Source organism: Pongo pygmaeus, chromosome 12, assembly GCF_028885625.2.
Source record: "Pongo pygmaeus isolate AG05252 chromosome 12, NHGRI_mPonPyg2-v2.0_pri, whole genome shotgun sequence".
Lineage (NCBI taxonomy): Eukaryota > Metazoa > Chordata > Mammalia > Primates > Hominidae > Pongo > Pongo pygmaeus.
Window position 1 is genome coordinate 78,312,396 of NC_072385.2, and position 13,878 is coordinate 78,326,273.

A 13,878-nucleotide genomic window follows, 5' to 3' on the forward strand; every position below is an offset into this window, starting at 1 on the left:
ATGTATTTATTTTTTAATTTTTCTTTTTTTGAGATGGAGTCTCACTCTGTCACCCAGGCTGGAGTGCAGTGGTGTGATCTCAGCTCACTGCAACCTCTGCCTCCCAGGTTCAAGTGATTCTCCTGCCTCAGCCTCCCGAGTAGCTGGGACTATAGGCGCGTGCCACCACACTCAGCTAATTTTTGTATTTTTAGTATAGATGGGGTTTCACCATGTTGGCCAGGCTGGTCTCAAACTCCTGACCTCAGGTGATCTACCCGCCTCGGCCTCCCAAAGTGCTAGGATTACAGGTGTGAGCCACTGTGCCTAGCCTATTTTTTTTTAAATTGATATAGGGTCCTGCTATGTTGCCCCGGCTGGTCTCAAACTCATGAGCTCAAGCAATCCGCCCACCTTGGCCTTCAAAAGTGCTGGGATTACAGCCGTGAGCCACCACACCTGGCCAATTTCCTTCTTTTTAAAGACTGTATAATATTCCTTTGTATGTAAAATCCACATTTTCTTTGGAAGCAATGTCCATTTGTCTCTTGATGGACATTTGGGTTGCTTCTACTTCTTGGCTATTGCAAATAAATTTGTTTAAAATGGTCTTGATAGGCTGACTTTGAACTCATGGGCTCAAGTGATCCTCTTGCCTTAGCCTGCTGAATAGCTGGGATTGCAGATGTGCCACTGCACCTAGCTTTGAAATGTTTTTATAGTATGAAAAACTGCTTAAGAAGTGGTGGAATTAATCTTGTGTATACACATGTTTATATAACTTAAACTTCATAAAGATATATTTGCTCTACTTAAAGTACATTATGACATTAAAAATATACTTTTATTTTCATTTTAGTCTCGTTACTACAGCTATAATTCAAAGAGGAACTTTAAGAAAAGGCTCTGTTCTGGTTGCTGGAAAATGTTGGGCAAAAGTACGCTTAATGTTTGATGAAAATGGAAAAACAATTGCTGAGGCCTATCCCAGCATGCCAGTGGGAATTACAGGCTGGAGAGACCTTCCTTCTGCAGGAGAAGAAATTCTTGAAGTAGAATCTGAGGTGTATCAAGCTTAATTCCTATATATTAGATATAATATAATGATTTCAAATGCCAGTTTACAATGTTATACCAAATATGTCTATTAATGTTAACAAATCTAGATTATAAGGGGCTGTGAGGATGCAAGTTGTGCTATTTTAGCGTTAGACTATAGAATTTTGGGGGGTGGGGATAAGATTTTTAAATCATTTCAATTATACAGGCTCTCAAATTAAAATTTTACATGTTTCTTGAAACTTATAAAAGTAGTAGTTTCATACATGAGTTAAGCTAATTTCCTAATGCGGGACAACACAAAGGCTTTAATCTAGCAGTTATTGATGTCTATTTCATTAAATAATGCATTTTTCCCCTATAAAGCCAAGGGCACGTGAAGTTGTTGACTGGAGGAAATACGAACAAGAACAGGAGAAAGGGCAACAGGATCTGAAAATAATAGAAGAAAAGCGAAAGGAACACCAAGAAGCATATCAGAAAGCCCGTGAGAAGTATGGCAATCTACTGTGGAAGAAGAGATCAATTCTACGGTTTTTAGAAAGAAAAGAACAAATACCCTTAAAGCCAAAAGAGAAAATGGAAAGAGATTCAAATGTACTTTCTGTGATTATTAAAGGTATCTTTTTAAAGATTTTACATTACAGTTCATTCTTTGAATATATATATTTTTTTATTATTCTCATAGTTTGGGCCTTTACATTTACATGAAAATTATTTCAATATTTTAGGAGAGATTTTCATAGTCAACATATTTCTTGCTGATTTTGTTGTAAATGTACGTTTGGCTCATTATATGGTATTAAGTCAAGTAGATATGTGTAATGCTAAGCCTAAATAAAAGTGGATTTAGTGATAAATGACATTCCTATCATGGCTTTAAATAGATTATTGTCATTTTTATGTCTGCTGATGTCTAACTCTTAAAAGCAACAATTATAAACTTTTTCTGTATTTAGGTGATGTCGATGGTTCTGTTGAGGCCATTTTGAACATTATAGATACCTATGATGCTTCACACGAGTGTGAACTAGAATTAGTACATTTTGGAGTGGGTGATATTAGTGCAAATGATGTTAACCTTGCTGAAACATTTGATGGTAAGGATTCCATTTCTTTTTGTTAATCTGTGTTCCGCAAATAACAGTGAACCATCTGCTTCTGTCTTTTGTTGCTTGGCTTGTCACACCTGACATTTATTCCTATCAGCATCACCCTTCCTGCTATAGTCCAGTCCCAGCTAGCAATTGAAACTTAATAGGATGTGCAGTATTGTGGCCATAGCTCCATTTGTTGTGGTCGTACTGCAATTTTGGGGAACTATTTCAAGACCTGGTCACGTTTATCTTTTTTTCTTTAAAGCACCATTACTGCCCCCTCTCCCTACTCCTCCTGGTTCTTTACTATCCCAAGGTTGATTCTCATATCTTTCATTAGACTTCTGAATGTTCCTAACACTGTAATCACCCTATTCAGTTCTTTCCTTCATCTTTTACTTTTGGCTACCTATCTTTGGTAATTGATAACTTTATATGTCGTATCTTTTTACAGTAAAAGGTCTTTTTAGCTTTATAAGCCTAGAAGGCAGGGAACTGTCTTTATTAGTCGAATTTATGATACACAAAAAGGGGGACTCATGACTGTTAAATAAGTCAAACACCTAGTAAAGCAAAAACATTGTTGAGTGATTAGGAATCATTTAGGAAAGAGATTCTTTGAAACCTAACTTGATTAGAGTTATATATCACCTCTACTACTGAAAAGGATAGAGGTAACATCTAACTGATTAATTAAAAGTATTTGGTAGGCACTGACTGGCTTAGTACTGTGCTGTAATATAGATAGTGTATTGAAAGATATTGAAATGACTTTTTTTTTTTTTTTTGGAGACAGAGCCTCACTCTGTTGCCCAGGCTGGAGTGCAGTGGCACGGTCTCGGCTCACTGCAACCTCTGCCTCCCTAGTTCAAGGGATTCTCCTGCCACAGCCCCCACAGAGTAGCTGGGATTATAGGCGTGCACCACCATGCCCGGCTAATTTTGTATTTTTAGTATAGACAGGGTTTCACCATGTTGGCCAGGCTGGTCTTGAACTCCTGACCTAGGTGGTCTACCTGCCTTGGCCTCCCAAAGTGCTGGAATTATAGGCATGAGCCATTGTGCCTAGCCAATTGAATGACTTCTTTTTCTTGAGATGGAGTTTTGCTTTTGTCAACCAGGCTGGAGTACAATGGCGCAATCTTGGCTCACTGCCACCTCTCCCTCCTGGGTTCAAGCGATTCTCCTGCCCCAGCTTGCCGAGTAGCTGGGATTATAGGCACCCACGACCACACCTGGCTAATTCTTATATTTTTAGCATAGATGAGGTTTCATCATGTTGGCCAGTTTGGTCTCAAACTCTTGACCTCAGGTGATCCACCTACCTCGGCCTCCCAAAGTCCTGGGATTACAGGTGTGAGCCACCGCACCCGGCCTGAATGACTTCTTAATGATAGGACTTTCAAGGTGATTGTGTTTTTCTCCTGATTAAACTGTTTGGGTTAATTTTTTTCATTCATTTTGTTTAAGACAAGAGTGTTTTGCTTTTTTTTCTTTTTGGGTTGGTTTTTTTTTTTTTTTTTTTTTTTGAGACAGAGTCTTGCTCAGTTGCCCAGGCTGAAGTGCAGTGGCACAATCTTGGCCCACCGCACCCGCCACCTCCTGGGTTCAGGAGATTCTCCTGCCTTAGTTTCCTGAGTAGCTGGGATTATAGGCATCTGCCACCATGCCTGGCTAATTTTTGTATTTTTAGTAGAGACAGGGTGTCACCATGTTGGTCAAGCTTGTCTCGAACTCCCAACCTCAGGTGATCCACCCACCTTGGCCTCCCAAAGTGCTGGGATTACAAGCGTGAGTCACCGCCCCAATCTAGGTTAATTTTTTTTACTTATTTTGTTTAAGACAAGAGTGTTTTGCTTTTTTTTCTCCCAAAGTATTTACAGTTAAATACATTATTTGTTTTTTGGTAAAATGGCCAGCTCCATGAAACTTGCTTCTTAAAAATAACTCTTGATCTTTACCAATTAAGTAACTATTTTTCCCTCCACCCCTGTAAGTCACTATTTTTGGGCATCTTTTGGCCATCTGAATACCTAAGTGCAAACCACAAAAATTGTAGACAATAAGATTATAATTTAATAATGTAATTGTTATTAAAATGAAGGAATAGTATTTTAGCCCTGGTCATTTTTTGTGTTTTTATTTCTCTGGTATGAAAACCAAATTTTGTTTAGCATACTGCTTTACACGTTATAGGCACTGAATGTTCCTTAAATGAATGGGTTTAAAATTATAAAGAAATTTTCTTTGTTAAACAAGCCACAATACAGTTTATAAAATTCTTTCATCAATTGGAAAATTTACTAGTTTCGGTGAGAAAAAAAGTCATAGACCTTCTAACCTCCTCTAATTGCTATTTTTTTTTTTTGAGATGGAGTTTTGCTCTATTTGCCCAGGCTGGAGTGCAATGGCGTGATCTCAGCTCACTGCAACCTCCGCCTCCCGGGTTCAAGCGATTCTCCTGCCTCAGCCTTCTGAGTAGCTGGAATTACAGGTGCCCACCACCACGCCCGGCTAATTTTGTATTTTTAGTAGAGACGAGGTTTCACCATGTTGGCCAGGCTGTTCTTGAACTCCTGACCTCAGGTGATCCGCCTGCCTCAGCTTCCCAAAGTGATGGGATTACAGGCGTGAGCCACTGCACCCGGCCTCTTATTTGCTATTTTAATTTAGAAAATAAAACAATTTAGATTCAAGTTTCTGCTTGAAAGACAAATAAATGATTATAATATAATCGTTGTGCTACTTCATTGATCGTATTTCTGTTTGCTAGGTGTTATATATGGCTTTAATGTGAATGCAGGCAATGTTATCCAACAGTCAGCTGCAAAAAAAGGAGTAAAAATTAAACTTCACAAAATAATTTACCGTCTTGTTGAAGATTTGCAAGAGGAACTGAGCAGCAGATTACCCTGTGCTGTGGAAGAGCACCCAGTAGGTGAGTGATCACTGAATGTTACTTTTAAAAATTAGTATATTAGGTGCTATAAATAGCACTTCAAAGCAAAGCTTAGAGGAAACGTTTTCAATGTTGAAAGATACATCCTGTGTTCTAGAAAAAAATGACTACCATAAGAATCCATTGTAACTTCTTATGTAAACACCTGCCCTGTGTAACACATTGTGCCTGTGCCTTGAGGATACAAAAGCAAATAAGGAATTAAGAACTTGCCCTCCAGTTTAAATATGAACAAATAATTATAATACAAATTACACTACTATTGAACGCATAAAGATTATTAACAGTGTCATGGAAAGAGCTGTTGACTTTGTTGTGGGGCTGGCAGAGAAGTCTACCATAAGAAGAAAATTTACATTTAAATATTAAATATTTAAAAATATTGTTTCTAGCATATATCATAGCCAGAGTAAAGACTGAGTTTATTTAAAATTGATTAAATCACCTCATCTATTTTTTTTTCCTCCCCACGTAGATTTTTTTTTTTTTGGTTAACTTTTAATTGTGATAATAGTTTTAAATTCCAGAAAAATTGCAAGAGAAATACCAGGAACTCCTATGTATCTTTTACCTAATTCACCAGTTGTTTACATTTTGTCCTATTTGCCTCATTTTTGTCCTGCTCCATGCACATACGATGTTTTTTCCCTGGACCATTTGAAAATGTTTGAGATATAGTGCCCATTTGCCTCTAAATATGTACATCTGCTAAGCAAAAGGATACTATCTTATAAAACTACAGAACTAATCAAACTCAGGAAATTTAACACTTATACAATGCTCTTATCTAATACATAGTCCATATTCACATTTTGTCCATTGTCCCAACAATGTACTTTTTTTCCCCAGTCCAGGATCATGGATTATAATATATCCATGTTGTCATATCTCTCGAGCTCCATTTAATCTGGAACAGTTCTTCAATTTTTGTTTTTGACCTTGACATTTTTGAAGCATATTGGCCAGCTATTTTGTAGAATGTACCTTGATTTGGATTTGTCCAGTGTTTCCCCATGATGAGATTTGATTTTGCATTTTTGGTCTACATAACAGATTTATTATTTTAGGTTTTTCTGACCTACTCAACATGATCGTACAGAGATTTTTATGTTCTTGTGCTAAGAGCAATTTGGAAAACTGAGTCATGAGGGTTTCTAGGATTAAGCAAAGACACCAGTCAGATAACACTAACAAATAACACTAGTAAAATAGCACCCTAGAAAATTGGTTCATTATAGTGCCTGTTACTTCATTATTGGAATTTGTATTTTTAGTCAGTGGAAAAAAACAGACTTGGCCGGGCATGGTGGCTCATGCCTGTAATCCCAGCACTTTGGGAGGTCGAGGCAGGCGAATCACCTGAGGTTGGGAGTTAGAGACCAGTCTGACCAACATGGTGAAACCCCGTCTTTACTAAAAATACAAAATTAGCCAGGCGTGGTGGCGCATTCCTGTAATCCCAGCTACTTGGGAGGCTGAGGCACGAGAATCGCTTGAAACCCGGGAGGTGGAGTTTGCTGGTGAGCCAAGATCGCGCCATTGCACTCCAGCCTGGGCAACAAGAGCGAAACTCCATCTCAAAAAAAAAAAAAAAAAAACCAGACTCAGAATTAGTAGAATTAGTACTTCTAAGTAGATATAAATTACCTGTGGCAAAATGAAAAATAATGAGGCCAGGTGCAGTGGCTCATGCGTGTCATCCCAGGACTTTGGGAGGCTGAGGTAGGAGCATCACTTGAGGCAAAGAATTCAAGACCAGCCTCCACAACAAAAAAGATAAAAATAAAAAAGTTAGTTGGGCATGGTGGCACGCACCTGTAGTCTTAGCTATCTAGAAGAACTGCTTGAGCCCAGGAGCTTGAGGGTACCGTGAGCTATGATCATGCCACTGCTCTCCAGCCTGGGTGACCCATCTGTAAAAATTAAAAAAAAAACCCAAAAAACAGAGAAATAAAGTAATGATAGATCTACTCTAGAAAATATATTGAAGGAAAGCTTAAAACAAGGTTTTCATGGAGCAGACAAGAATAGGCAAAGATGTCTGGGTGCAGTGGCTCACGCCTGTAATTTCAGCACTTTGAGAGTCCGAGGCGGGTGGATCACTTGAGGTCAGGAGTTTGAGACCAGCCTGGCCAACATGGTGAAACCCCGTCTCTACTAAAAATATAAAAATCAACTGGATGTGGTTGTGGGCGTCTGTAATCCCAGCTACTCGGGAGGCTGAGGCATGGGAATCGCTTAAACCCCGGAGGTGGAGGTTGCAGTGAGCCGAGATCACGCCACTGCACTCCAGCCTGGATGACAGAGTGAGACTCTGTCTCAAAAAAAAAAAAAAAAGAAAAAGAAAAGAATAGCCAAAGATTTGCATGCATTTTTATTCTTAATATTGGTCAGGAAAATAAAACTGGAGTTAAAGAAACCCAGACTTTTTTCTAGGCATGAATTTGGATTTTTGTCATACCTTTAATTCTTACACCACAGAATGTCAGAAATTATGTATTTCTCAAAATCTTTCTACACATTAATGTTCTCTTCTTCCTAAAGGTGAGGCATCTATACTAGCTACCTTCTCTGTAACAGAAGGGAAGAAAAAAGTTCCTGTGGCTGGCTGCAGAGTCCAAAAGGGACAGTTAGAAAAACAAAAAAAATTTAAACTAACCCGTAATGGACATGTAATTTGGAAGGGTAAGCAACATCAAAATCTCCTATAATAGCATATCCAGTCACCAAAACCTGTTGACTATATAACCATCTGAAATCTGTTCATCTTTCATGCCCATAATCTCAGCTCAGGCCATTTCTTATTGCTATTGAAACTCCTAAATTGTCTATAGTTGATGGGTTCCCTTTGCCTGAGATGTATGTTGGTTTTACCCATTCAAGTCCTGAGTACCATCCTATCCTCAGCAAAAAGTTTGTGTTTACCTTTGAAATAGGAGATTTAGGTTATTTTGCTACAAATCAACTCTTATTCACAGCAAACTTCATTTTTGAGGGGGTTCCCCTGGTATTTAGTCCCATCATTTAACTTGACAGGACCATAAAATTTTTAAGAATTTCAGTGTAATTTCCTGGTTAACACCACATAATGTAATATTTAGTAGGTACTTATCATTTATTGAATATACTAACCTTAAATTATCTTTTTAAGGCTCATTAACCTCATTGAAACACCATAAAGATGACATTTCAATTGTCAAAACGGGAATGGATTGTGGTCTCAGTTTAGATGAAGAAAATGTGGAATTTCAAGTGGGAGATAGAATTGTTTGTTATGAAGAAAAGCAAATTCAAGCCAAGACTTCTTGGGATCCAGGATTTTAAAATTACATTAAAAATTTAAATAACTCAACGTGTTGTTTGTTTGAAGGTAGAAATGCACTACTACTGGCCAAAAAGTAAGTTGTTTTACCATGTGTTCATATGCATTTGCACAAACTGTCAAAAGTGCTCAGAAACAGGAAATCTTATTTAAGGATGCCTCCAGCTAGAAATCCTTGAATGGAAAGACTGGCAATATGGTAAAAAGGAATTGTTATTTACACATCACCGATTTCTTTCAAGTGTATACTTTAGTTAAGAGGCTTATCAAGTGAACCAGCTTTCCCTGAATTGAGCTCCGAAGGAAGATAGGCTACCCCAGTCCTGCTTGAAACTATACTGTCTTTTAGTGTTAACAGTACAAATAAGTAATCATTCCTTTATAGGGATACATCCCGAACAAACATTAAATTCCTAACAGTTGTAGAACAGACAGCAAACATTCCACTGAAACCACCCAGAGACTGAGGATGCATTTTTTTTTTTTTTTTTGGAAACAGGGTCTTGTCCAGGCTGAAGTGCAATGCATAATTAATGACAACTCCTGGGCTCTAGGGATCCTTTTGTCTCAGACTCCCCAGTAGGCAGGACGAGTAGGCAGGACCATAGGAGTCAGCCTACGTTTTTTTTTTTGTTTTTTTTTTTTTTTTTTTTTTTTACAGAGATGGGGGTCTTGCTATGGTGCCCAGGCTGGTCTTGAACTCCTGGACGCTCACGTGCTCCTCCCAAAGCGTAGGAATTACAGGCACCCCACAACAAAGAATTACCTGGCCCCAAATGTCTATTGTGTTGAGGTCAAGAAATGGACAGAAACACAAACTGGCTTATATTTAGACAACTTACATTAAATATAACTTCTGCCAAAGTATAGGTAGTCTAAGAATGGAAAATATCAAGACCTGTACAAGTGCTTGGCACCTGGCAGATATACAAAACCATTGGGTCACACAATCCCCAGAAGCAACATTAACACAGTGATAGCAGTAGCACTACTAAAGGAAATGGTGTGACCATCAATTTGGTGCTTAAAAACTATTCTTTTTACTGCAATAAAACCCAACAATAAATGTTAGTTCATGTCTTTTATTAATTCATACAGTTACTTGTCTTCTGGTTTGTTGAAGCAGTAAGTCAGACAACATTTGCCACAATAATGTCTGTCAAAGTGGCTTGCCATAAACACCCCAGCACCACATTCATCAGAAGGGCACTCTCGACGAAGGCGACTAATTTTGCCATTCTCATCCACCTGAAAAGCACAAACCTGCTGTAAGATAATTTTACAACATATTCTGAAGTCTAATTTAAGTGACTCAAAATATTTAAGCTTTTAACTGTAATACTGGTAGTTTTCGTGCTTACAAACCAAAGCACCCTAAATTCTCACCAGTTATTATTGCTACAATGAAAACATTCAGAAGTCTTGGGACTTTTGAACACTAAAGGCCAGCTTTGCAAGTGGTAGACAAAGGTAAAGACCTGAACCCAAACCCGACTTTAAACTGAGAACCCTATTACATAACTGATTTCAAATACCAAACAGGAAAAACCCCAGAAAGTCTGAATTTCTCATTTCCAGAATACTTCATTTAAACCAAAGTGGGATAATATTGGATACTTCAGGCCAAGAAAATATTGACAAGTACTATAAAGATTAAGTTTTCCACATAAGCCAAGACTTTGCTGACATTCTGCCCATCACTTTAACTGGCTCACCTTATAATATTTCAGGACAGCCAGCTTAACCTTCTTTCTCTTGTGCTTATTCTTCTTGGGAGTGGTGTAAGACTTCTTCTTCCTTTTCTTAGCACCACCACGAAGTCTCAACACAAGATGAAGAGTAGACTCCTGTTAATGGAAGAATGAAGCAAGCTTTCATGATTCCACTAAGAACAGGCACACCCAACATTATGCGTCTTCTAATTAAAAGCAGCAGTACACAGTAGCATTTATGAGAGAATCTTGCAGCCCCCAACCCCAATAAAGTATCTGATTCTTAACTAACAGTTTATAGGGAGATTAAAGAATGCATTACATTACACCATGGGATGCAACTTGCAAAATTCATAATGGGAGAAACTATAGCAGTGCTTCTCAAGTATCAGTATAGGATACCTAAAAATCTACTGCTAATCGAATGCCATTCTCCCCTTTTGCGTGTCAAAATGTTCAAAATACACCACATGGAGTGGCTCACGTCTGTAATCCTAGCACTGGGAGGCCACGGTGGGAAGATCACTTGAGCCTAGGAGTTTGAGACCAGCCTGGGCATGGTGGAGGGTGCCTATAGTTCCAACTACAGGAGGCTGAGGTGGAAGGACCACCTGAGTCTGAGAGGTGGAGGTTGCAGTGACTGCGCCACTCACTCCACCCTAGGTGACAGAGTCAGAGCCTGTCTCAAAAAAAGTAAAATAAAAAATTTCCAAAATAACTTTTTATTTTAAAGAGGCTGCTCTTCCCCTAGACAGACCTTTTGAATATTGTAGTCAGACAAAGTACGTCCATCTTCTAGCTGCTTGCCAGCAAAGATCAGTCTCTGCTGATCAGGAGGAATTCCTAATGAGAAAAAACAAAAATTAAGTCACAGCACACCAAGCCTGTGATGTGCTCCAGACTTATAAGGTAACACCCCTTAATCAAATACATGATACTAACGGCTGACAATAAGCCCTTACTAGATATTAGGCATGGTTCTAAATCTTTACACATCACATTTTACCGCATTTAATCTTAGGGACAATACTTGGCTGTCTGCAGTGGCTCACACCTGTAATACCAATACTTTGGGAGGTCGAGGTGGGAGGATCACTTGATGTGAAAAGTTCAAAACCAGCCTGGCCAACATGGTAAAACCCAGTCTCTACTAAAAATACAATAAATTAGCCGGGCATGGTGGTGCACGCCTGTAATCCCCACTACTAGGGAGGCTGAAGCACAAAAATCACTTGAACCCGGGAGGCGGAGGCTGCAGTGAGCCGGGACGAGCGAATGCACTCCAGCCTGGGCGACAGAGACTCCATCTCACACAAAATAAATAAGTGTCCAAATTCACGCAAGTGAAATACACCTCAAGGATTCCAATCTAGGTACTGTGCTCCCCGATCACCAATGTTTATTGTGTTATTCCACAAGTATTTCACTTTGTCAATCTGACCCCTTCCCCCCTCACCAAGAGCAGGTATGTCTAGCACCTACAGGTAGGCCGAAGTCTCCACAGGTTAAGTTTTCTTAACTACAAAATACTACTTGCCTTCCTTATCCTGGATCTTGGCCTTTACATTTTCTATCGTATCCGAGGGTTCAACCTATGAGTGTTAAAATGAAAGTATGTTGGTTACACATTAAGGAACTACAGCAGAACTCATTTAGTTTGACAATTACCACTGAACCGAACCAGCGACAGGGGTGAAACCTACTCGAGAGACCAATTACCCACCCAGTGGACAACGTCCCAAGTCGGCTACCGGAAAGCACCTTCATTTCCCCAGCTCAGAGCGGGCGGCGGCCGCAGGGCCACACGTGCTCGTGCCCGGCGGGCAGAGCGTCTCCTTCCCCACCGCAGCTCCTCCGTTTTAACTAGCTAGCTAGAACCCCTCGAGAGGAGACAGGCCCAGCCTTTGGCCACCGAAAATCACTTCTAGGTCGTTGCTCAGCAAAAGGTACTCATTTCAAAGCTTAAGTTTTAGAACCCAAATTCGGTATCATGGTCTAAGACATGGAAAGCAGCGCCGGTCCTAAAATCCACCTCAGGACCTTATTCGGACCTTGGCTTCCTCATGACCACCTGGCCCGTACCTCGAGGGTGATGGTCTTCCCCGTAAGGGTTTTCACGAAAATCTGCATTTTGGTGGCGGCTCCACCTGAAGTTGAGGAAAAGGAAGAGACGGGTTAGGTCAAGGATCACAAGAGAACGCAGCATAGGGTGCTAGCCCGAGAGCAGCCGAAATGCAGACACTCACCGCAGATGGCGGATCCAAAAGGAAGAACGCCGCGCAGGCCCACGGGGTTTCCCGGAGCTCCCTCCGAAGGACCCACCCCTTAGGCGACCACACCAAATGCCTGACCGCCGTCCCAGCGACAATCCAACCCGGTGCCAGACCAGAACGTGAACCTCGTTTCTCCTCTCCTTAGCCTGGGCTTATTTCTCACTTTAGCCTTAGGAATGCTTTCGAAATGGTAGGTTTAAGCAACGTAAAAAATGTTTTAAAAACGCTTTTCCCATACAATCAACGTGGCTAAGAGAATTTTTAAAAGGAGGTCGGGGGGGGCCTCATTGGGGAAGAGGTAGGAAATGGAAGTGCATTCTGGGAATTGTAGTTCTCCACTGCTTTCTTCTACCTTGGACTACTTGTCCCGAGATGCAGTTCCACCTCCCAGATTCCCTAGTTACTATCTCTAAGCACTGAAGTCGGTGTTTGGAGAAAAGGACTCAGGTGAGGACTGGAGGTAGGATGAAGCGGAATAGTGGTTTCCGGAGCGTGGGAACGGGCCGGAAGTGACTAGGAGCAAATGTTAAGGGAGGGGCAAAGGGTGCGGGGCACGAAAGGTGTCCTTCACTCACTTGCAGGGACGGTGATGGGCAGAGAGTCAGCAATCTACCAGACGCTCCCTGGGCTTCCAAGGGAAGGGAATCTGCGTGGCCTGCTCCAGGCAAACTGAAAAATAGGTGAAATCTTCGGAAGCGGGGGTTCAGCTCTTTCTCGCCTGTAGCCCCTCCCTGCTTTCAACCGCCGAGTCTCTCCCAGCCTAGGGAAGAGTCTGGGTCTTGTGTGTCACTCGTTAGTGTGACACGCTGTAATATGTTGAAAAATCTCAGGAATTTTCAAATTTTAAAGTGAAGCCGTACGGAAAAGAAACCTGCAGAATGGTTATTTAGTTGTAGAATTTCCAAATTTGGGCATTGGGAGTCTTTGATCTGAGAGGAAGTTTTTGGAGTATGTATGGGGTGCTTCTTCCGGCAAGGAGGCCAATTAGAAGCAAGTTCCCCCTGTCCTTTCTCCACTCCACAAACCAGAGTCCTTTCTAATGTCTTCTGTATTTATTTCTTCATCCTCTGCCCTCTGCGACCCCATCCCCAAATTCAGACCTTAATTTTCTCTTGTAGGGGTTCCGTATCTAACTCCTTATCTCTCTCCAGTCTTTCCTCCTTTATAACCCACCTTCACTATTGCCTCCAAAATATTCATTCTGAAAGGTAAATGTGTGTTATTATTTTACTTAAAATACCTCATCTTCAGGATACAATTCAAATTTCTTGGAATGACATTCAGCCTCTGCCTTCCTTACAACCTAATCTGCTAAACCCATTACTCTACATTTTAGTAAATTAAGCTAATTTAATTTCCTGACTTATGCTCTCCCGTGTTTTGGCATTTCTGAAGAATCCAATCGTTTCTTCTTCCTGGAACTTTTTTTTTTTTTTTTCGTGAGACGGAATTTCGCTGTGTTGCCCAGGCTGGAGTG

General features: G+C 40.4%; 3 protein-coding genes across 33 annotated transcripts in view; 2 read left to right on the top strand and 1 right to left on the bottom strand.

Moving 5' to 3' along the window:
• Positions 1–8,446, top strand: part of MTIF2 (mitochondrial translational initiation factor 2) — a 32,741-nt gene extending 24,295 nt beyond the window's left edge. For all 5 annotated transcript variants that reach the window (XM_054473945.2, XM_054473942.2, XM_054473944.2 and 2 more), the window contains 6 exons: positions 839–1,043; positions 1,405–1,657; positions 1,998–2,138; positions 4,909–5,073; positions 7,639–7,779; positions 8,246–8,446. In XM_054473945.2, the coding sequence (XP_054329920.1) occupies positions 839–1,043; positions 1,405–1,657; positions 1,998–2,138; positions 4,909–5,073; positions 7,639–7,779; positions 8,246–8,418 (1,078 nt within the window). In that variant the 3' untranslated portion in view covers positions 8,419–8,446. The remainder of the gene's footprint in view (positions 1–838; positions 1,044–1,404; positions 1,658–1,997; positions 2,139–4,908; positions 5,074–7,638; positions 7,780–8,245) is intronic.
• Positions 8,447–9,482: 1,036 nt separating this feature from the next.
• On the bottom strand, positions 9,483–13,317 carry RPS27A (ribosomal protein S27a). 2 transcript variants are annotated; one of them, XM_063649379.1, is made up of 7 exons: positions 12,977–13,317; positions 12,375–12,580; positions 12,211–12,275; positions 11,666–11,720; positions 10,886–10,971; positions 10,132–10,263; positions 9,483–9,664 (listed from the first exon to the last, which is right to left on the bottom strand). In XM_063649379.1, the coding sequence occupies exons 3-7, from the start codon at positions 12,256–12,258 to the stop codon at positions 9,515–9,517; spliced, it is 471 nt and encodes a 156-aa protein (XP_063505449.1). In that variant the 5' UTR covers positions 12,259–12,275; positions 12,375–12,580; positions 12,977–13,317; the 3' UTR covers positions 9,483–9,514. The 2 variants fall into 2 exon arrangements, with proteins under 2 accessions (XP_063505449.1, XP_054330060.1); XM_054474085.2 differs by lacking the exon at positions 12,375–12,580 and having other exon boundaries at positions 12,977–13,310.
• CLHC1 (clathrin heavy chain linker domain containing 1) overlaps positions 12,479–13,878 on the top strand; it is a 62,128-nt gene continuing 60,728 nt past the window's right edge. For 4 of the 26 annotated variants that reach the window (XM_063649372.1, XM_054474037.2, XM_063649374.1 and 1 more), the window contains exon 1: positions 12,744–12,861. The gene's annotated coding sequence lies outside the window, so the exon portion shown is untranslated. Of the gene's footprint in view, positions 12,592–12,714; positions 12,862–12,903; positions 13,082–13,878 lie in introns of those variants that run through there. The other 22 variants (XM_054473946.2, XM_054473978.2, XM_054473987.2 and 19 more) reach the window with 16 other exon arrangements.

Bases quoted from the DNA above. Each gene is read 5' to 3' on its own strand.
- RPS27A (XM_063649379.1), bottom strand. From the start codon at position 12,258: ATGCAGATTTTCGTGAAAACCCTTACGGGGAAGACCATCACCCTCGAG. The intron at 10,264-10,885 runs GTCTGTCTAGGG...TTCCATTAACAG, and splicing joins CTGACTACAATATTCAAAAG to GAGTCTACTCTTCATCTTGT. The intron at 9,665-10,131 runs GTGAGCCAGTTA...TGTGCTTTTCAG, and splicing joins CTGTCCTGAAATATTATAAG to GTGGATGAGAATGGCAAAAT.